Source organism: Heterodontus francisci, chromosome 37 (genome assembly GCF_036365525.1).
Source record: "Heterodontus francisci isolate sHetFra1 chromosome 37, sHetFra1.hap1, whole genome shotgun sequence".
Classification (NCBI taxonomy): domain Eukaryota; kingdom Metazoa; phylum Chordata; class Chondrichthyes; order Heterodontiformes; family Heterodontidae; genus Heterodontus; species Heterodontus francisci.
This window is the reverse complement of record NC_090407.1, coordinates 47426117-47449098: the sequence shown is the minus strand read 5'-3', so window position 1 is coordinate 47449098 and position 22982 is coordinate 47426117. Positions and strand designations below refer to the sequence as shown.

Sequence of the window (22982 nt, the reverse complement as noted above, 5' to 3'; positions counted from 1 at the left end):
CCAACGTTATGTACAACTGTAACATGACGTCCCAACTCTTGTACTCAGTGCCTCGGCTGATGAAGGCAAGCATGCCATATGCCTTCTTCACCACCCTGTCTACCTGTGTTGCCACTTTCAGGGAGCTATGTACTTGCACCCCAAGGTCTCTCTGCTCAACAACACTCCCCAGGGCCCTACCATTCACTGTATATGTCCTGCACTGGTTTAACTTCCCAAAAGGCATCACTTCGCCCTTGTCTGCATTAAATTCCATTTGTCAATCCCTTGCCCACTTTCCCAGTTGATCTATATCCTGTTGTAACCTTAGACAACCTTCTTCACTATCCACTATACCACCAATTTTGGTGTCATCTGCAAACTTACTAATCATGACCCCTACATTCACATCCAAGTCATTAATATATATGACAAACAACAGAGTGCCCAGCACCAATCCCTACAGCACACCACTGGTCACCAGCCTCCAATCTGAAAAACAGCCCTCCACGACCACCCTCTGCCTTCTATCACCAAGCCAATTTTGTATCCAATTGGCTAGTTCACCCTGGATCCCATGCGTTTGAACATACCGGCCCAGCCTACCATGCGGGACCTTGTCAAAGGCCTTGCTAAAGTCCATGTAGATAACGTCCATCGCCCTGCCCTTGTCAATCCTCTTGGTCACCTCCTCGAAAAACTCAATCAAATTCGTGAGACATGATTTCCCACGCACAAAGATATGCTGACTATCCCTAATCAGACCTTGCCTTTCCAAATGCATATAAATCCTGTCTCTCAGAATCCCTTTCAATAACTTTCCCAGCACTGATGTAAGGCTCACCGGCCTGTCGTTCCCTGGCTTATCCCTGCTGCCCTTCTTAAATAAAGGCACAACATTAGCGATCCTCCAGTCTTCCGGTACCTCACTCGTGGCTAATGATGATACAAAAATCTCTGCCAGGGCCCCAGCAATCTCCTCCCTTGCTTCCCATAGCATCCTCGGATACACCTGGTCAGGCCTTGGGGGTTTATCCACCAAAATGCGCTTCAAAACCTCCAACACCTCCTCCTTTGTAATGTTGATATGCTCCAGGATATCGCTGTTCCCTCCCTTGAACTCACTAGCTTCCATGACCTTCTCCACGGTAAATACAGACGAGAAGTATTCATTTAAGACCTCACCCATTTCCCGTGGCTCCACACATAGATTCCCACACTGATCCTTAAGGGGACCTACTCTCTCCCTAGCTGCCCTTTTACTCTTAATATACTTATAGAATCTTTTAGGATTCTCCTTTATCTTATCTGCCAGGGAAATCTCATGGCCCAATTTCGCCCTCCTAATTTCCTTCTTAAGTGTACTCCTACATCCCCTATACTCCTCAAGGGACTCGCTTGATCCCAGCTGCCTATACCTGACATATGCCTCATTCTTTGTCCTGACCAGACCCTCAATATCCCTCGTCAACCAAGGTTCCCTAAAGTTGCCAGCCTTGCCCTTCAATCTGAAAGGAACATGCCGGCCCTGAACTCTTATTATCTCACTTTTAAAAGCCTCCCACTTGCTCGACATCCTTTACCTGTAAACAGCCTCTCCCATTCAACTTTTGAGAGTTCCTGTCTGATGTCATCGGAATTAGCCTTCCCCCAATTTAGGACTTCAACCTGAGGACCAGTCCTATCCTTTTCCTTAATTATCTTGAAGCTAATAGAGTTATGGTCACTGGTCCCAAAGTGCTCCCCCACTGACACATCAACCACCTGCCCATCCTCATATCCTAAGAGGAGGTCGAGTGTAGCCCCTTCTCTAGTAGGGCCATCCACATACTGCTTCAGAAAACTATCCTGGACACACTTAACAAATTCTTCCCCATCTGATCCCTTTGCACTCAGGCAGTCCCAGGCAAGTTAAAATCACCTCCTATTACAACCCTATAATTCCTACACCTATCTGTGATTTCCCTACATATATGCTCCTCCAATTCCCTCTGACTTTTGGGGGGCCTATCGTATAATCCCATCAAAGTGATCACCCCTTTCTTATTTCTAAGTTCTACCCATATGGCCTCGCTGGATGATCCCCCCTGGGATATCCTCTCAAAGTACTGCCGTGATGTCCTCCCTAATCAATATCCTCCAGACAGAAACCTTATGGGTGGTTGTAAATTCAGGTCACAAAAGTGTTATGTCTACTTAAATGCATCATTTCGAAAATAAAAAAGCGTGTCATTTAAAACTTGCTAAATTTATTATAAATGATATAATAAGTGATCAGAAAGTTATTTCTTCTGGGAATTAAAAAGCTCGTCTAATGGTCACCATAAAACCATTGTCAATTGTTGTAAAAACCCATCTGGCTCATTAATCCTCTTTAGGGAAAGAAATCTGCCGTCCTTACCTGGTCTGGCCTACATGTGATTCCAGACCCACAGCAATGTGGTTGACTTTTAAAATGCCCCTGAAATCGCCTAAGCAAGCCACTCAGTGTAAGGGCAATTCGGGATGGGCAATACATGCTGGCCTAGCCAGCGATTCTCACATTCCACAAAATGAATTTAAAAACCCCCTCAAATATGGGAACTGTTAGACATTCCATTCTTATATACATAGGATTAGGATTTGTTTTAATCTGGTCTGATTAAGGATTTTTCTTACTTTTAATTTTAAATAGTTTATAGACTTGTACTGGACAGTGGCGCAGTGGTTAGCACCGCAGCCTCACAGCTCCAGCGACCCGGGTTCAATTCCGGGTACTGCCTGTGTGGAGTTTGCAAGTTCTCCCTGTGTCTGCGTGGGTTTCCTCCGGGTGCTCCGGTTTCCTCCCACATGCAGGTTGATAAGTTAATTGGCCATTATAAATTGCCCCTAGTATAGGTAGGGAAATATAGGGATAGGTGGGGATGTGGTAGGAATATAGGATTAGTATAAATGGGTGGTTGATGGTCGGCACAGACTCGGTGGGCCGAAGGACCTGTTTCAGTGCTGTATCTCTAAACTAAATAATAAAATGGTTAAGTTTTCAATCACAAACTTCTTCAGATTATGGATGACATTTGGCAAGAAAAGCATTTATCAGCAAGGAGAGGGTTTTTGTTTTTGCAAGGAATGATGAAAAAGGGCGCAGTGATCTCCCAGATAATAGGGTGAACTGTATCACAAACAAACAAGTCAATGAGCAACAGATCAATTAGGGAACTCATTAATCAACTCCTTTTCTGAAACTGAACAACTTCTTTTCAGGATTGTTTGTGCATGACTCGAGCCCACTAAAAATGTTAAGCTTTCCTTCACAATTTATTGGTCAAACTCAATAAAGATTATTTGCAACCAAAAATTGGTGTCAAGTTTAGGAACCTTACACAGGGTGCTGTGTAACATTATAGGTCACTACGTAATAAAGCCCAAATGAACTATGAAAGTTGTGCAAAGACAGGTTAAATGTGGATCCTAGCCAAAAAAAAGTCAACTTTAACAGGATCAGAACCAAGCTTAAGAACACAGAAACAAGACTAGAACAGTAGGCCCACTGAGCCTGTTGCATGCCTTGGATAGCTATGCCAGCTCTTTCTTTATAGTCCTAATTACCTGTCTGTTCTCCACATCTCTCGATACCCTTAATTCCCAAGTAGGTATCTACATCCCTTTTAAACGATTCATCACGAATGGTCTTCTGAGGCAATACATGGCACATCTAGATACTAGACAAGCATATGAGGGAGAAGGGAATAGAGGGTTACGATGATAGATTTAAATGAGGAAAGATGGCAGGAGGCTCGAGTGGAGCATAAATGTGGTATGGACTGGTTGGGCCGAATGGCCCGTTTCTGTGCCATTTGTCCTATGTCATCCTGACAAGAAGTTGTTAAGAATTTATTCCCTGGAGTCAGCTTTAACTGGCTCACTTTGAATTTTAAAATTCTACTGCCCTGTTTTAGATTCTCCTACTAGAGGGAAAAGTGGTCAACTCCCTTCATTATTTTAAACATCCTAATCAGATCATCTCTTAATCTCCTCATCTCCAGGGATTACAACCCCCAGTTAACCAGTCTGTCATCATAATTGATTCCTGACATCCAGGTATTTTTCTGGGTTGCTGTCACTGGACCTTCTCCAAGGCCAATACGTCCTTCCTAGGGGGGCAACCCAAAGCAATAACCAATGATCCAAACATTCTGTCTGGCAGTCTGAAGTATAATTGCAGTAGTACATCTCATGAGAAGTCCCACATCCCATTTCATTCCTTCTTGGAGTTGCAAGCTATCTTTATTGCTTAAGTGACATCTGAACCTTGAACACTCATTGCTGATACAGCTCTCATAATGATTCCACTTTTAGTCTGCATTTTCATCTGCTCTTCCTGCTCAAACTTTGCTACATTAAATGACAATGTTCTCTCCACTCTATTAACCCATCTAGATATTTTACAATTTTTTTTTCTCTTCATCACAGTGCACCATGAGTTAAATTTTACTATTTGGTGCACCTGGTCCAGAGTTTTGCAAGATGGAAGAGCATTTGGGGAAATGATCTGCTCCTGCAGTGATACTGCACTGACTGTATAACTGATAATATTTATTCCTATAACTTTCAACTGTGTATCATTATTGGACATTGGGATAGAATTGTCTCAATCGTCTATGCACTGGGAGTAAAGTTTCCACTCGGTTGTGCTGGATTTTTTAAGTTCAATTTCGTCAAAATGTACCAGACCAGTGAAGAAGATCATTAAATTTCAAGCACAAGTTCTTTTCAGCGCAAAGCAAGTTTCCACGAGCTTTCGCATTGGTTTAAAAAACACTGTGCCAGAAACTGGCCCTGCCCACAAAACTAGCTATGCCTCCAGATCGAATGAATTACCATCGGTTTTTTTTGTTAATTATGACCGTTTGCTGCCCGTCAAGAAGGCTCTGAGAATTGAGCTGTATTTTTTTTGGCACAGGGGCACTTATTAAAAGCTTTTAAATGTTAAAGATTTTTTTTTATTTATTAAGAAACCGATGACTGTACCCCAATGAAACGAGGTGGTTCCTGTAGTCCTGTACAGCCTCAAGTCATTTTCAGTTATTTAAAATCAAGTTACTCACAGGTTGTTGTCGAGACACTCTGGGCTGGATTTTCCTGGTTGGGACACAATCTTGACGTTGGTCTCAATTCCGGGTTGGGATCCCAGAAGTGACTGTGGTGGGAAGTCAGTCACGATCCTCCTGGAGGCGGCTAATTAAGAAGCTGCCTCCAGGAGCCCCATCCAACCAGGGAAGTGGGAGGCCCAATCAGGGTCCACTGCGACATCCAGCAGGCAGCTCCACCAAGAGAGGTGGGCAAACGTGAGGGTGCCTCAACATAGAGGCCCCCACGATTGCCTGTAGAGAAGTCAACAACTAAAGAGGCCTGAAGCCAATAGGGCCATTGGGGTGGAGGGGAAAACTCCTTCACAGGAATAGTGGTGGACGAGGTTGCGACCTTTGATCCCTGTGGCCCTGTCATTGGGACACGGAGCCGCTGACTCCAATGAGCACTCAGTCTGTTGCCAGGAGGCAACCTCGAATGAGCTGATGGCCTCTGCGCTCACTGGGAGGTCGCTCGAACGGCAGGAAAATAGCATCGCCATCAGAAAATGGCCCCCAAGTGGGGTCTTAATTGCATCTCTGTGCAGTAGTCAGCCGACTGGTTCCCAGACCACCTCGGGATAGTGCCCTGGAGGTGGGAATGCGTCGGGGACTTGTCCTCATGTGGCTCCCTCCACTATTTTCTCAGACCCCACCCACCTGCACGGGACCGGGAAAATTCAGCCCCTGATTTAAAATGCTTATTTTTTGTGATAAACCCATTTTCAACTGTATTAATAAAACTCCACTAAGTTTTTATCCTTAAATATACCAAGGAATATATTTTAATGCAAAACAACAAGTTACATTCTAAAATGTTGCACCTTTTTGCTGGCTCATGGACGATTTTATGTTTGTGATTTTGCAAATATGTTTGAATGGAAATTTGAACTATAACTTCGGAAAACTAGCACAATTTACACCTGATGTGCTGATTGCAGCCAAACCAGAAACTCTATCCCCAAGGTATCTATAAGGTTAGTTAAATACCAGCTACCGTTCGCAGAATCATTCTGTTCTTGCAATCAGCTTATGCATTTCTAAGTGCTTATTTCCTCTGTCATTGATGATATTCATGTTACACATGTTGAACTCACCGCCCTCTAGTCATTTTATTTGCCCTTTCTCCTTTTTTTCCATAATAGTATAACATTTACAGCCTACAGATTCTCTGGTATGATTTCCAGCTTTGTTAGATTATAACTAATGTAACCGCAATTTCCTCATCTAGTTCTTCCATCCTCGAGTGAAAACATCTGGCACTGGCTTCAATTCCACTATTAATCAGTTGCAATTTGTCTTCTTCAAGTTCCTCTCCTCCTTTAAACGCTCGTCTTCCCTGTATCCCTAGTATTGCACTTTCCCTATTCACTGGATGGATTAGTGGAGTTTCCATGTCTATGTGGTCTGCTGGTCTCATACTAACAGTATTTTCTTTCAAAGCTCACATCTGGCCTTTAAAATACTCTTTCACAGCGTTTGGTATTTTTAACTATTGAAAGTCTCCTTAAGACCTGGCTTTCAATTCTAGGAGGAAAGCAGTACTGGCACATTGATACTGGCATAACACCAGTCAAAAGAGTAGCAAAAAAAGTAATGTTGGGTAGAGGGTAGGGAAAGAAGGGAGAGGGAGAAAACTATATGCGCCACATGGCATGGGTGTTAAAGACCATGCACGGTAGATGTTGGATTGATGGCTACACCTACCGGGAATATCCATTGAAAAAACAAATTAAAAAGAGTTTGATTGGTAGCAATGACAAGGGAGAGACAGTGGATAACAAAGAGCTAGGAGTTGGGAGCTTAGACCTGGGAGCCTGGAAGGATGGACCTTGGAGCCGGAAGCTTGAACCTTGTTGGAACTGGAAACCTTGATCTTGGAGCTGGGATTCTGGACAGAAGATAGGTGACCTGTAGGAGTTAGTGTTGAGTAGAGAGAGTTAGGTCCTGTAGTCTCACGGAGATATCTCTCAAGGGATGAAAATTAGGATTCAGGACATTTAAACAGTAATAAAAGGCAGAAGTTAGTTTTTAAAACACATTTCTGGCTCTGTGTTTTATGCACTTGGTTTAGGAACATGGGCTATGGATTAAGAGTAGGCCATTCAGCCCCTTGAGCTTGTTCCACCATTCAATTTAGATAATTGCCGATCTGTATCTTAACTCCTAGGTTGGTTATCCTCTGGTGGAACAGACTGAACATACCAACCCCTCTATACTTACAACTCCATACAATGACTCCCATTGTGTATTCATACTTATAAAACAATTCTATCATAGAGTTTATGTATAAAAAGAGTAGTGATATTTGTGGAACAATGTTACATTGGGAGACTGGTTAGAACTCCTTGCATCATGGACAGAAATGCACTCCATGAAGCACATATCCTGAGGCTGTAGTACTGTGACTGCACAGAAGCAGAATTACACAGCCCTGCAGAGCAATGGAGCAAGAAATACACTGCAGGCATGCACAAGCTCTCATTGGTGTACCACCACCTCCATACAGAGAGCCAGAGAAGAAATCTCACCTGTTCCTAAACTAAGCAAACAACTACTGTTCAATCATTAGGGCATTGCTGAGAGCTCATCTGTAAAAACCAGGAGCCACGTTGCTAGATTTCAAAAGAACTCTTAAGTGAAGGATGCACATTATATTATCCATAGAGAGAAACTGCACAAGGGAACATGCAACAAAAAGAATCGATATTATCAATGTTTGGAAGATTGTGAAAGAACTGAGTTACCTGTTGCAAACGATGAGTATGACTACAACAGCAATTATGAAGACCAGGCCAGCAGCTGCTGATCCAATGATGAGGGGAAGCTTCTCCTGTAGACTGGTCTGGTATTCAGCTACAAAAAGAACAGGCAGTAAATGGAATATCCATGGCAGGTGTAGGCCAGATTTACCTCAATTTCCTCCCTTATTTCCTTAAGAATCCTCGATTCACCTCGTCTGACCCCTGAGATTTTTTTCACTTTACATTAGCCCAGCTGCTCAGCACCATGATAGCAATAATGTGAACAGTGTCACTGCTTCTGGAGAAAGAACTCTCATTTCTGTAGTACCTTTCATAACTTTAGGATGTCCCAAAGTGCTTGACAGTCAATTGGAATACTTTTGAAGTACAACACTGTTTTAATGTAGTAAACGGAACAGACAATTTGCATACAGCAAGATCCCATAAACAGAAATAAATGGTCAGATCATCGTTTTTGATCAAAGGCAAAATCATGTGGATCCTGGAAATCTAAAATAAGAACATAAAATATTCCTATAACTCTGCAGGTCGGAGAGCACCTGTGGAGAGAGAAACAGAGTTATCGAGGAGAATTTTAACCTGGAAGAGTGTGTGGGTTTGGGTGCAACTGGGAGTGGGGGGGGAGTTTAAAATCTGGAAAAAATTTCACTATATTTGAAATCCGGCTCCAACTCCCCCCAACTCCCCCCCCCCCCCCCCACCCACCCCCAACTTCCAGGTTTAACTGAGGAGAGGCAGCTTGTGTCTTAATATATGTTAATCCCACAATTAGCAATACATAAACTCACTTTCAAATTTAACAGTACATCGCCAGCTTTCCCAAGCTTCCAGAAAGATGCCTGTGAATGCAAGGCAAGAGCCGCAGCAATTGAGGAGAGTGATTCAAAGTTATGACTTTGGTGTGATAAATACTCAGTATTCACAGCTGCTAAGAAGCTACTTTCTTCTCACTTCAATCTCATCAGGATGGGTGATGTTACAGCTGCCTTAGATTGGACCGCAAGGACCAATATGAAAAGCGACATCACCAGCAGCACCTGTTGTTCAGAGACCTGCAGCTGGACAGCAGAGACAGGAGCTGGAGAGAGGGGAATCTGCAGAGAGGTGTAGATTACAGGAAGCACAATGTGTACAGGAAGAGACTGAGCTTCCTCGACAACTCCAAACATCAGTGCATCAGGAGGCTCGGGTTGTCAGGTCAGGTGGTGGCAGCCATCTCTAGCCCACTAGAAGAAAACCTGCGTTACCAGTGTCTGTCAAAGTCACCACTGTCCTCAACATTTTAACCCCTGGATCCTTCCAGGGGTCTGCTGCAGACATATCCTGGATCTCCCAGTCAACTATCCACAAATGCATAAAATTGGTGACTGGGACTTGTAAGGGCTAGAAATTATTTCAGCTTTACTTGTGATGACATCAGTCAGAAAGAGGGAGCATTTGGGTTTGCAGCTCTGGCTGGCTCCCCACAGGTGCAGGGCATCATCAACTACACAGATATGGCAATCTGGTGTGGTGGAAAACACACCTGCCAAATGGAAACATATTAATTTCGTCATATGAAACACTATTTGAACTTTTACTGGACACTGAACATAACTTGCTTAAAAAGACCACAGAGCAGAATGGCTGAAAACATGGCTGCACATTTGCATTCTGAAAGACAGTTGAACAGAGAGACAATGGGAGCGCTCCCCGATTCAATTAGCCAGATGGGTTTTGTCAATAGTTATGATCAAAAGGTCAACCAAGTGGTTGATGGTGGAGGATTCAGTGATGGGAATGATGTTGAATGATAAGAGAATTTGGATGGACTTTAGCTTTTTGGTGACTGTCACTGACTGTAATTTGCATGGTACGCATGTTACTTGCCACTTATCAGCCCAGGCCTGAATGTTGTCCAGGTCCTGCTGCATGCGGCCATGGGTTGTTTCAGTATCTGAGGCGTTGCGAATTGTACTGAACGCTGTGCAATCATCAGTGAACATCCCCATCTCTGATCTTATGATGGAGTGAAGGTCATTGATGAAGCAGCTGAAGATAGTTGCGCCTAGGACACTACCCTGTGGAACTCTGCAGCAGTATCCTGGGGCTGAGATAATCGGCCTCCAACAATCTTCATCTGTGCCAAGTATGACTCCAACCAATCTCCTGATCCTCAGTGACTTCTATTTTACTTGGGTTTCTTGATTACTTGGTCAAACGGACCAACAGTGAGCAGGTTATTGCTCAGTAAGTGCCATCTGATAACACTGTTGATGACACTTTCCATCACTTTGCTGATGATTGGAGTAGGCTGATGGTGTAATAGTTGGCTTGATTGGATTTGTCCTGCCTTTTGTTTAGAGGACATATCTGGACAACTTTCCACTTTGTTAGGTAGATGTCAGTATTGTAGCTGTATGAGAAAAGCTTAGCTAGAAGTGTGGCTCGCTCTGGAGCACTGGTTCAGCACTACAGCTGGAATGTTGTCAGGCCCCATAGCTTTTGCAGCATCCAGTATGCTCAGCTGTTTCTTGATATCATGTGCAGTGATTAGAATTGGCTGAAGACTGTCATCTGTGATGGTGGGAGCCTCAGGAAGAGGCTGAGATGGATCCTTCCTTCTGTCTGAAGATGGTCATGAATGCTTCACCCTTGCTTTTTGCAGTCACATGCTGGGCTCTGCCATCATTGAAATTGAAAATGTTCATCGAGTCCCCTTCTCCCATTAATTGCTTAATTGTCTACCAGCATTCATGAATGGGTGTGGCAGGACTGTAGAGCTTTTTATTTTTTATCTGTTGTGGGATCGCTTAGCTCTGTCTATAGAATCCTGTTTCTGCTGTTTAGCATACATCTACTCCTGTGTTATAGTTTCATCAGGTTGGAACCTTGTTTTCAGTTACACCTAGTGCTGCTCCCAGCATGCTCTTCCATAATTCTTTTTGAACCAGGGTTAGTTCCCTGGTTTGATGATAATAGTAAAGTGAGGGAAATGCCCAGCCATGGGGTTACAGATTATACTGGAATACAATTCTACGGCTGCTGCTGATGACCCACAGCACCTCATGGATGCCCAGTTTTGAGCTGCTAGAACCATTATAAATCTTATCCCTTTTAGCACAGTGGTAGTGCCACACAACACAATGTAGGGTGTCCTCAGTGTGAAGATAGGACTTCATCTCCACAAGGTCTGAACGGTGGTCACTCCTACCAATACTGTCATGGACAGATGTATGTCCGACAGGTAAATTAGTGGGAAAATATCAAATATATTATTCACTCATATTGGTTCCCTGACTAGCTGGCACGAGCCCGGTCTGGCAGTTATGTCGAGAGTCGGTTTCATGGCTTCAGGTTAAACATGGGCAATGAAACGTCATGCTGATTACCACCTGCCTATACAGTGTATAAACTCTTTCTTTTCATTAATTTTACCCTGGTCTATCTTTGGATAATGAAAATCATCCTTTGTTACGGCCCTGCTGATACTGCATTTTCCTGTAACTTGTTTACATACCTCTAGTTCATATCCACAGTTCTGCCTATAATATATTCCCTTCTTACTCCTTTAGTCTGTCTAAATTGCTTCAGGTTTTGCAGCAAACCCTTATCATCCATCCATTCTGGAATGAAGTCTTTGACATGCCACTCCATCATTTCCACTCCTCTAACCTGCCGAAATACCTTGTAACTGAGAATGGTTGGATTTTCCCCCTGTCTTAACCCATATCACTTCTCTGTTATACAGTCATTTATGGCATAGAAGGAGGCCATTTGGCCCATTGTGTCCATGCTAACATCATTACATTATCCTCCTTATGGCACGTTTTAGCTCTCAGTCATCAATTTTATTAAGAAATACATAAATCACTTGGATATTGGAATACAGAGTAACATTTCAAAATTTGCCAATGATACCAAACTTGGAGGTATGGAAAACAGTGAGGCTGATGCAAATCTACTGTAACAGGACATAGATAGGCTAGCAGAATGGGCAGACAAGTGGCAGAAGGAATTTAATAGACAGGTGTGAGGTGATGCAGAAGGGATAGAGAGAGGCAATATAGACTAAATGGCACAGTTCTAAACAGTGTGCAGAAACAGAGGGACCTGGGGGTTCATCTTTAAAGGTGGGCGGATATATTGAGGGAATGGTTAACAAAGCATATGGGATCTTGGGATTCATAAATAAAGGTATTGAGTGCAAAAGCAGGGAAGTTATGCTGAAGCTTTATAAAGATCTGGTTAGACCCCAACTAGAGTATTGCATCCAGTTCTGGTCACTACACTTTAGGAAGGATGTGTGGGTCCTTGAGCGGGTGCAGTGGAGATTCACCAGAATGGTTTCAGGGATGGAGGATTTTAGTTACAAGTTAGGTTGGAGAAATTGGGGCTGTTCTCCTTGAAGCAAAGGAGATTGAAGGGAAATTTGATAGAGGTGTACAAGATTTTGATATGTTTAGATAAGGTAGACAAAAAAACTGTTCCCATTATCTGATCGTAAAAGGACTAGGGGACACAGATTTAAGGTTTTGGGCAAGAGATGCAGGTGGGATGTGAGGAAGAACTTTTTGATGCAGCAAGTGATAGTGATCTGGAACTCATTGCCTGCGAGGGTGGTGGAAGCAGAGATGATGAATGATTTCGAAGGAAATTGTATGGGCAATTGAGGAAATAAACTTGCAGGGCAATAGAGTCATAGAGTCATCGAGTTATACAGCACAGAAACAGGTCCTTTGGCCCATCGTGTCCGTGCCGGCCATCAAGCACCGATCTATTCTCATCCCATTTTCCAGCACTTGGCCCGTAGCCTTGTATGCTTTGGCGTTTCAAGTGCTCATCTAAATACTTCTTAAATGTTGTGAGGGTTCCTGCCTCTACCATCCCTTCAGGCAGTGTGTTCCAGATTCCAACCACCCTCTGTGTGAAAACATTTTTCCTCAAATCCCCTCTAAACCTCCTGCCCCTTATCTTAAATGTGGTTATTGACACCTCCACTTCCTATCTACCCTATCCGCGCCCCCATAATTTTGTATACCTCAATCATGTCCCCCCTCATCCTTCTCTGCTCTAAGGAAAACAGCCCTAGCCTCTCCAGTCTCTCTTCATAGCTGAAATGCTCCAGCCCAGGCATCTCCTCTGCACCCTCTCCAGTGCAATCACATCCTTCCTATAGTGCTCTGGATAGCGCAGGGGAATGGGACTAACTGTACTGCTATACAGAGAGCTGGCATGCAGTCAGTGGGACGAATGGCCTCCTGTACCGTAAATGTCTCTCCGCACCCCCCCCACCCCCTCCCCGTAACCATTCCGCTCGATTATATGCTTTCCCTGCCTCCAAACCTGAGATGAGGCAGAGAGCATAAAATTCCCCACTATAACTGTGACTCTCTGTGTATTCACATCCATACAACTTAACCATGCCTCTGCCTGTTTGGTGATCATACTGGGCTGAATTTTATGAGTACGCCGCACTTTGCGGTGGCGCACTCTAAGAATAGCGTGCATCCCGTGCGGATGCGTCGTTCCTGAGCCCCGGCGATATTACGTGCGGGGGCTCATTTAAATAGTGAGGGCAGAGCGGTCGTCCCCGATGATGTAGAGGGGGCGGCTCTGCGGCCCCGGCAACGGTGTTCTTACAAATAAGTTAAATTGTTAAAGGGTAAGTATAAGCAATTTTTAATACATTTACAAATAAGTGATGGAGGCCCTTCCCCAACCCCCCCACAATGGTCATTTGCAATGAAATGACCATCAGTTGACTGTTCACATACCTGAATGTTCCCCCCCCAACCTTCAATATTTTGCCCTTCAACCCTTACCCACTATCCCCACATCCAATTTCCCCGCTCCTCCACCCCTCCCGCCCTGAAAATTTTACTACTCCCGCCTCCCCGCCAAGTTCTCGCCCAGAACTCCGTCCAGATTTCCAGAGTGGGACAGCTGCCGCCTGCAGGTAAGTTTATTTAAATATGTTAAATGTCACTTAACATATGCTGATGAGGGGCCTGCCGCCGGGTGGCAGGGGGACCACACCAAAGTCCCACCGCCACCGGTAATATGCGGCAGGCCCTTCTCGACATCGTTGAGGCGGGCCTCTCCCCACAGCATTTTACCAGCCCCCACGCTGTGACCGAGGTGCCGCTAGATTTCAGCCCACTCATTTTAATCCCTCTGCCTTCTATTCTTTACTATCTTCCTATGCTTCTTTTTCTTCCTTTCTCTTCCACTTTGTCCCTCTTGCTTTCCTTTCTTTTTGCTTATCTTGTTTTTACTCACTAAACTCACTAGTTACTCTCCCTGACAGGACTCTTGTCCCAGTCTGCCTGAGCTGAATCTCACCCTTTCTGGACAAGCTACTCCTGCCCTCAAACTGGTCCCAATATCCCAGGAATCTGAACCCTTCCCTCCAAGACCACTTCTCTAGCTACACATTTACCTCTCAGAGTCTCAACAGGGAACAAATGACATACAGGACCCTTTGAAAGCCTTTTCTGGCCTATTTTCTTTCTTCTCCTTTCCCTGACCTGGCACCATAAACCACTTCAGATCTTTGAGGTAACTCACCTTGTTTCTTTTCACTCTCGCTGAGAAAGTGTGTGCCTTCACATGTTAACCAGAGGAACAAAGGGTTGGCTCACCAATCTAATCTACAGGTGACTAATGACAGATAACCAAACTGCTGGTGAAAAAGCAGTGTTCTGTGACTGTAACATTCTTCAAAAGGTAAGGAGGGATAATCTGGCTATAAATGAAACTGCTTTCAGCTGCTTTGCAACAATGGTCCTAATTGCATAGTGACCGAGAACAGAGAGCAGTTCTTCTTAATGAGATTGTTGCACCTCCAAAGAGCCCAAAAGTAACAATTGTAGATTTACAAGTTTAAACACTGAATACCATTGCTTTGCAGTCACTGAGAATAAAGTAAATGAAACAACATGTGCTAATGGCATCGCAACCCGGCTATTTTGGCAAATATTTTGATAGAGGTTTTTTGGGTTTTCCAAATGTTGAAATAGGTCCCATCATGAATACAAACCCCTTGGTATCATTTCTTCATTGTAAGGCCAGCCTGTGCCCGTTTACCTTCTGTCATTGTCTGAAAATACATTTTCCCACTGTACAGGCCAAAACCGGCCACTGTCCGTGCTCGCACTTGGAAGACATAGATGGTGCCTGCGCGGAGGCTGCGGATGGTGGCTGTGTTTGTCTGGCTCTTCACAGCCGACGAGTTGTGCTCGCTTTGATCCTACACACAAGAGAAAAGAAGAAACACTTCTCAGTCTGGCACACATTAATTAAACATTTAGAATGATTCTCGCACCGTATTCTTTAATTCAAATATTAATTCACTATTTATTGATTGGTGATAAAATGTGAAGTTGAAGAAACTCCTTCGATTAACCAACCTGAGAATACCTGCTGCAGATGTGACTAGCTCTCCCAGCCCTGCCCTAAGGTGGCACTGCCTCACAGACTCTTTCAAAATAATGACATTACACAGAAATGTGGATTCAGATTGAAGGCAGGGTTCAATATTCTAAAGGTAAACTAAAATATCTCCTGTGGTATGTCTCAAAATGAGTCTGCAGTTTTACATGAATGAGGGCCACCACCTAAGCAGAACGAGGCAGGGATTCAGTAATATTAGGGTCTCAGGGTTGTAGTATTGTAAAGGCTGTGACACACTGGGAGCATGCCAGACGAGGGGAGGGCAGGGGCAGGATACACCAATGGAATCCAGTACCCAATGGCAAGTTATGTATCTGTTTGTATTTTTATGTCATACTTTCATTTAATATTTATTTTTGAATTGAAAACCTTGCAGTAGAGAAGTAGAGTAGGTCGAAGCACAGAAGTTTTCAGAAATTACTAGAAGGTGCACAACCAAAGCATGAGTACTGGTGGATCAGTTTACAATGTGACAAGTTTACAGAGGCGTGGTCCATTGTAAATTGGACATAGTGATTTATAATGAATGTGCGGATTAAAGGTATATATCTCATCAATATTTATTATTAAGCCTCAAAAATGATTCATCAGATCTCTTAATTGACTTTCTATCAGCAGTCTAACCCCTTGCAGGTGCATCTGCTAACACATGCGGTTCACAGCTGGTGTTTGTCTCAAGAATTCATCAGAGTAAAGTACAATTGTTGTCAGAGCTCTATCAGCGTTATTCATTGCCTGAACCAAAAGCTTTGCGAATTCCATCTCCACATTCTTTCAAAGAGGTGAAGTGACTTCCCTCTACATCGATGCAGCATTTCATGGAGTGTGTTACCTAGGAGCCCCAGTAAACATGAAGTCAATGGGAATCAGGGGACAAGCACTCCAATTCATTCCAGACGATACCAAGAAATGGCTGAACCCACTGGTTACAGCAAAGGCTGTGGGCCCCAACAAAATCCCAGCTGTAGCATTGAGGACTTATGCTCCAGAACTTCCCAGCACTTCCAGGACAGATACATCCAACAAACAATGTGGAAAATTGCCCAGGTATGTCCTGCCCACAAAAAGCAGGACAAATCCAATCCAGCCAATTACTGCCCATCAGTCTACTCTCAGTCATCAGCAAAGTAATACAGAGTCAAGAAGAATGCCCCCTTCTGTGCTGTAAATTTTTCTGCATTTTCTAAATATTCAAAATATCTGAAAAGGAGGAATGTGCAGGGATGTGGAGAGGGGACAGAGGAGTGGAAGTTCGTGAATTGCTCCTTTGGCGAACCAGCATGGACATGATGGTCGAATGGCTGTCTTCTGTCCTGTAACGATCCTATGATTCTACAGTCTTGGAAACTGTCTTTGACAGTGCTATCAACTGGCACGTACTTACCAATAACCTGCTCACCGATGCTCAGTTTGGGTTTTGCTAGGACCAGGGGGCTCCAGACCTCATTACAGCCTTGGTCCAAACAGGGACAAAAGAGCTGAGATGAGGTGAGAGTGACTGCTTTTGACATCAAGGCAGTATTTGACCGAGTGTGGCATCAAGGAGCCCTGGCACAACTGGAGTTGATGGGAATCAGGGGAAAACTCTCCACTGCCTAAAGTTACACCTCGCACAAAGATGGTTGTGGTTTTTGGAGGTCAATCATTTCAGCCCAAGGACATAACTGCACGAGTTTCTCAGGGTAGTGTCCTAGGCTCGACCATCTTCAGCTGCTTCATCAATGACCTTCCTCTATCATAAGGTCAGAAGTGGGGATATTCATTGATAATTGCACAATGTTCAGTTGCATCTGTAACTCCTCTGATAATGTTGCAGTCCATGCCCACACGCAGCAAAATCTGGGCAACATTTAGGCTTAAGTTTTTTAAAAATGTATTCATGGGATATGGACATCGTTGGCTAGCTCAGCATTTATTGCCCAACCCTAATTATCCATGAGAAGGTGGTGGTGAGCTGCCTTCTTGATCCGCTGCAGCCCTTGGGGTGTAGGTACATCCACAGTGCTGTTCAGAAGGAATTTGCAGGATTTTGACCCAGTGACAATAAAGGAACGGCGATATAGTTCCAAGTCAGGATGGTGTGTGGCTTCGAGGGGAACTTGCAGTGGTGGTGTTCCCATGCATCTGCTGCCCTTGTCCTTCTAGGTGGTAGAGGTCACGGGTTTGGAAGGTGCTGTCTAATGAGACTTGGTGAGTTGCTGCAGTGCATCTTGTTACATAGTATGCACTGCTGCCACTGTGCGTCGGTGGTGAAGGGAGTGAATGTTGAAGATGGTGGATGGGGTGCCAATCAGGCGGGCTGCTTTGTCCTGGATGGTTTTAAGCGTCACTGCAGAATTCCCAGCCTCTCACCTGCACTTGTAGCTGCAGTGTCCAGTTCAGTTTCTGGTCAATGGTAACCCCTAGGATATTGATAGTGGGGGATTCAGTGATGGTAATGCCATTGAACATCAAGTGGAGATGGTTGATTCTCTCTTGTTTGAGATGGTCATTGCCTGGCACTTGTGTGGCACGAATGTAACTTGCCACTTATCAGCCCAAGCCTGGACATTGTCCAGGTCTTGCTGAAGGTGGGCACGGGCTACTTCAGTATCTGAGGAGTCATTGCAATCATCAGCGAACTTATGACCTTATGAATAGAGGAAAGGTCATTGATGAAGCAGCTGAAGATGGTTGGGCCTCGGACACTACCCTGAGGAACTCCTGCAGTCCTAGGACTGAGATGATTGACCTCCAACAATTAACTTCCTTTATGCTAGGTATGACTGCAACAGAGAGTTTTCCCCCTGATTCCCATTCCTTTCAGTTTTGCTAGGGCTCCTTGATGCCATACTCGGTCAAATGCTGCCTTGATGTCAAGGGCTGTCACTCTCACCTCACCTCTGGAGTCCAGCTCTTTTGTCCATGTTTGGACCAAGGCTGTAATGAGGTCAGGAACTGAGTAGCCCTGGCGGAATCGAGTCTGAGCGTCTGTGAGCAGGTTATTGCTGAGCAAGTGCTGCTTGATAGCACTGTCAATGACCCCTTCCATCACTTTGCTGATGATTGAGAGTAGATTGATCGGGCGGTAATTGGCCAGGTTGGATTTGTCCTGTTTTTTGTGTGCAGGACCTACTTGGGCAATTTTCCACGTTGTGGGTAGATGCCATTGTTGTAGCTGTACTGGAACAGCTTGGCTAGGGGCATAGCTAGTTCTGGAGCACAAGTCTTCAGTACTATTGCCGGAATGTTGTCAGGGCCCACAGCCTTTGCAGTATCCAGTGCCTTCAGCTGTTTCTTGATATCACATGGAGTGAATCAGATTGGGCTGATAAGTGACAAGTAACATTCGTGCCACACAGGTTCTAGGCAATGATCATCTCCAACAAGAGAGAATCTAACCACCTCCACCATTCCAATACCATCACTGAATTCTCCACCATCAACATCCTGGGGGTTAACACTGACCCAAAACTGAACTGGACCAACCACATAAATACTGTGGATATTAGAGCAGGGGAGGGGCTGGGAATTTAGATTGCATGCTGGAGGTTTCTGAAAACTGGACCTGCTCAGAATGCACAAATGTGACTGAATTAACGTGACTCTCTAATTGATGGGTGGCACAAATATTCCACCAAAGCTCAGGCTTTTGAGGCAAGCTCAGGCGTTGAAATTAAGGTATTAAAATACACAAAAGTGGGTAAATTTAGTCATGTTTCAGTGATTTTTTTAAAATGTTGTTTAAAATCTTACTTTGGATAACAGAGATTTCAACTGCTGAGTAGAAAAGTTAGCTTTTAAAGAAAGTATTTTGAATAATCTGTAGCTTTGAGCTGTGAGTCTGTACTCACATCCTGATGGGCGAAAGATGATTGAGCAAACCTGAGCCAGAAATGTGGCAGCTGGAATTTACGACAGAAAAATGATCATTGCAGACAGGTTTATGGATCGGAACCACAAAAGGTTTTTAAAAAGATATGAAAATATTAACTGGCTGATGCAGGAGATTTCACCTGTGAAATTGGGATTGAATTTATCCCAAACTGTACACCAGTCTTAACAGAGACTCAATCCTGCAAGAAGGAGTCAGCAGGTAGGGTAAGGAGAAGGAATTACGAAAATGAGAAGTGGGAGGTGTCGATTAACAGCGGCCATGAAGGAAAGGTTCATGGTGTTATGGGGGACAATGCGCTGTGAGACAATTGACAAGAAGTTAAGGCGTGGTGGTAATGTCACTGAACTAGTAACCCAGAGGCCCAGGCTAATGCCCAGGAGACATGGGTTCAAATACAACCATGGCAGCTATTGGAATTTAAATTCAATTAATGAATAGAACATCTGGAATTGGAAATAATCTCAATAATAGTGCCATGAAGCTATCATTGATTGCTGCTGTCCTCACCTGGTCTGGCCTACATGTGGCCTAGCAAGCCACTCAGTTGTCAAGGGCAAATAGGGACACCCTGGTTCACTCCTCCATTATCCCTAACACCTCGACCCCTTCCCATGGTACCAGCCCCTAGAGGTGTAATACCTGCCCACTTACCTCTGCCCTCCTCACTATCCAAGGCCCCAAACACGCCTTTCAGGTGAAGCAGCGATTTACTTGCACTTCTTTCAATTTACTATACTGTATTCGCTGCTCAAAATGTGGACTCCTCTACATTGGGGAGACCAAACGCAGACTGGGTGACCGCTTTGCGGAAGACCTCCGCTCAGTCCGAAAGCATGACCCTGAGCTTCCGGTTGCTGGAAGCAACCTCCCCCCCACCCCTGCTCTCATGCTCACATCTCTGTCCTGGGATTGCTGCAGTGTTCCAGTGAACATCAACACAAGTTCGAGAAACAGCACCTCATTTACCAATTAGGCACACGACAGCCTGCCGGACTGAACATTGAGTTCAATTTTTTCAGAGCATGACGGGCCCTCCTTTTTATTTTTAGTTATTTTTTATATTTGTTTATTTTATTTTAGTTTGTTTAATTTGTTTCTACTGTGCCTACCCACTGTTTTTTTTCATGTTTGTGCTTGGGGTCAGACTGTTCAGTTTTCTGTCAATTAACACACTCTCTGCACTAACGCTTTATCTTTCAGCACACCATTAACATACTATTTGCCTTTGCTCCATGACCTTCTGGTCAGTTATTCTCTGTGACCTTGTCCTATCCACACCTTCTGTTTTGTTATCTCTTGCCCCACCCCCACTTGACCTGCTTAAAACCTTTTACATTTCTAATATTTGCCAGTTCTGATGAAAGGTCACTGACTTGAAACGTTAACTCTGCTTCTCTCTCCACAGATGCTGCCAGACCTGCTGAGTATTTTCAGCATTTCTTGTGTTTATTTTGGAGCTAAACACACGGTGTGTGTAAAATTAAACCCTGTTACAGTAAAACCAGGAGAAGGCTGAAAGGGAACCTCTTTCTCACCTGTTCGTAACACATACTGTATATTCTATGTGGTCATTCAAATACAACATCAAATCACAAGAGATTGAAGCCTTTCCGATGGATTGCTCATACAAAGTGACAGTCCCAGCTAGCAACGCTTGTCTTAACCCTTGCAGCTCAATTCACACCTCTATTAAATTCTCTTTATCTTAAATAATTCCAGAACAGCAAGAATATCTCTTTTTCTCTGGATTTCCATTTTAAACCAGCTTACTGTTGCCTTCAAAATATGTTTACATACAAATCAACCCAGAAAGAGTTCTCTTTTTAATCACACACATTTACTAACAACTTACCAGCAGAGAGGAGGCCAACAGTCGTAGCAATGAACCAGAGGGGGACTAACATCCTTGCTGGCGGGTTTGCTAGTGCTGTTGGGAGGAGTTTAAACTAATTTGGCAAGGGGAGGGAATGCAGACTCCGAGCAGAATAGGGACACAGCTAAACACAGGAAAGCGAACAAGTCAGAGGGAATACAACAGAAGTAAGTTTCAAGGGAGTAAGACCAGGATGGAAGGCCTCTACTTTAATGCCAGGAGTATTGCAGGTAAAAGGAATGAGTTAAGGGCAATGATTGACACGTGGAATTGTGATATAGTAGCCATCACGGAGACAAGGTTGAGGGAGGGGCAGGATTGGCAGCTCAATATCCCGGGATATAGAATCTTCAGGCGAGACAGAGGAGGGGGTAAAAGAGGAGGGGGCATCGCAATATTAGTTAAGGAGTCAGTTACTGCAGTAAGGAGAGATGATTTCTTGGAGGGAGCATCAAATGAAGCTTTATGGGTAGAGTTTAGGAATAAAAAATGGACAGCCACATTGCTAGTTGTTTATTATAGACTCCCAGATAGTCAGCGGGAAATTGAGGAGCAAATATGTGATAAATTTGCAGAGGTAAAAATAATAGGGTAATTATATTAGGTGATTTCAACTTAACCAACATTAATTGGGATAGTCATTGTGTTAAGGGCTTAGATGGAGTGGAGTTCTTAAAATCTATACAGGAGAACTTTTTAGCTCAATATGTAGAGGATCCAACAAGGGAGGGTGCAGTGCTGGACCAAATTCTGGGGAATGAAGCCGGACAGGTGGTTGATGTGTTGGTGGGGGAGCATTTTGGTGATAGCGACCACAACATGGTACAATTTAAGCTTGTTATGGAGAAAGAAATAGACAAGTTGCAAAAAAAGGTTTTGGATTGGGGGAGAGCGAATTTTAGTAAAATAAGGCAGGATCTGGCCAAGGTAGACTGGAAAGAGTTACTTGTCGGGAAATCTACAGAAGAGCAGTGGGGGGCATTCAAAAAGGAAATGGGGAAGGTACAGGTCCAACATGTTCCCTCTAGGGTAATAGGTATGAGCAACAAGCCCAGAGAACCATGGATGACCAGAAACATTCAGGGTATGATGAGAAGGAAAAGAGAGGCTTTTAGCAAATGCAAGGAGAGCAAATCAATGGAAGTATTAGTGGTGTACAGAAAGTGTAGGATGGAGCTTAAGAAAGCAATTCGGAGAGCAAAGAGGGGATATGAGAAAGCTCTGGCTGGTAAAAGGAGGGAAAATCCCAAGATATTCTATAAGTATATCAATGGGAAGAGGATAACCGGGGAAAGAGTAGGACCCATTAGGGACCAAGGGGGAAATCTGTGGGTGGAGCCAGAGGACATTGGTAGGGTGTTGAATGAATATTTCACATCTGTCTTCACCCAAGAGAAAGAGGATGTAGATATGGAACTTAGAGAGAGAGACTGTGAGGTTCTTGAGCAAATTGTCATAGGGAGTGACAAGGTATTGGAGATTTTGGAAGGCTTAAAAGTGGACATATCTCCAGGTCCGGACGATTTGTCTCCAAGGATGCTGTGGGAGGCGAGGGTGGAGATTGTAGTGGCTCTGACCCTAATTTTTAATTCCTCTCTGGCCATGGGGGAGGTGCCAGAGGACTGGAGAACAGCTAATGTGCTCCCACTATTTAAGAAAGGTTGTAGAGATAAGCCAGGGAACTACAGACCAGTGAGTCTCACGTCAGTGGCAGGGAAACTATTGGAGAAAATTCTGAAGGAGAGAATCTATCACCACTTGGAGAGGCAAAATTTGATTAGGAATAGTCAGCATGGCTTTGTCAGAGAGAGGTCATGCCTAACAAATTTGATTGAATTTTTTGAGCATGTGACCAGGTGTGTAGATGAGGGTAGTGCAGTTGATGTAGTTTACATGGATTTCAGCAAAGCCCTTGACAAGGTCCCACATGGGAGACTTATCAAGAA

General features: G+C 44.1%; 1 protein-coding gene across 1 annotated transcript in view; it reads right to left on the bottom strand.

Annotated features, from left to right (window-relative positions):
• LOC137352036 (ephrin type-B receptor 2) overlaps positions 1-22982 on the bottom strand; it is a 937948-nt gene that overhangs the window by 191416 nt on the left and 723550 nt on the right. Inside the window, exons 7-8 of the mRNA XM_068017009.1 lie at positions 14921-15083; positions 7835-7943 (exon numbers count right to left, since the gene is read on the bottom strand). Of these exons, the coding sequence (XP_067873110.1) occupies positions 7835-7943; positions 14921-15083 (272 nt within the window). The remainder of the gene's footprint in view (positions 1-7834; positions 7944-14920; positions 15084-22982) is intronic.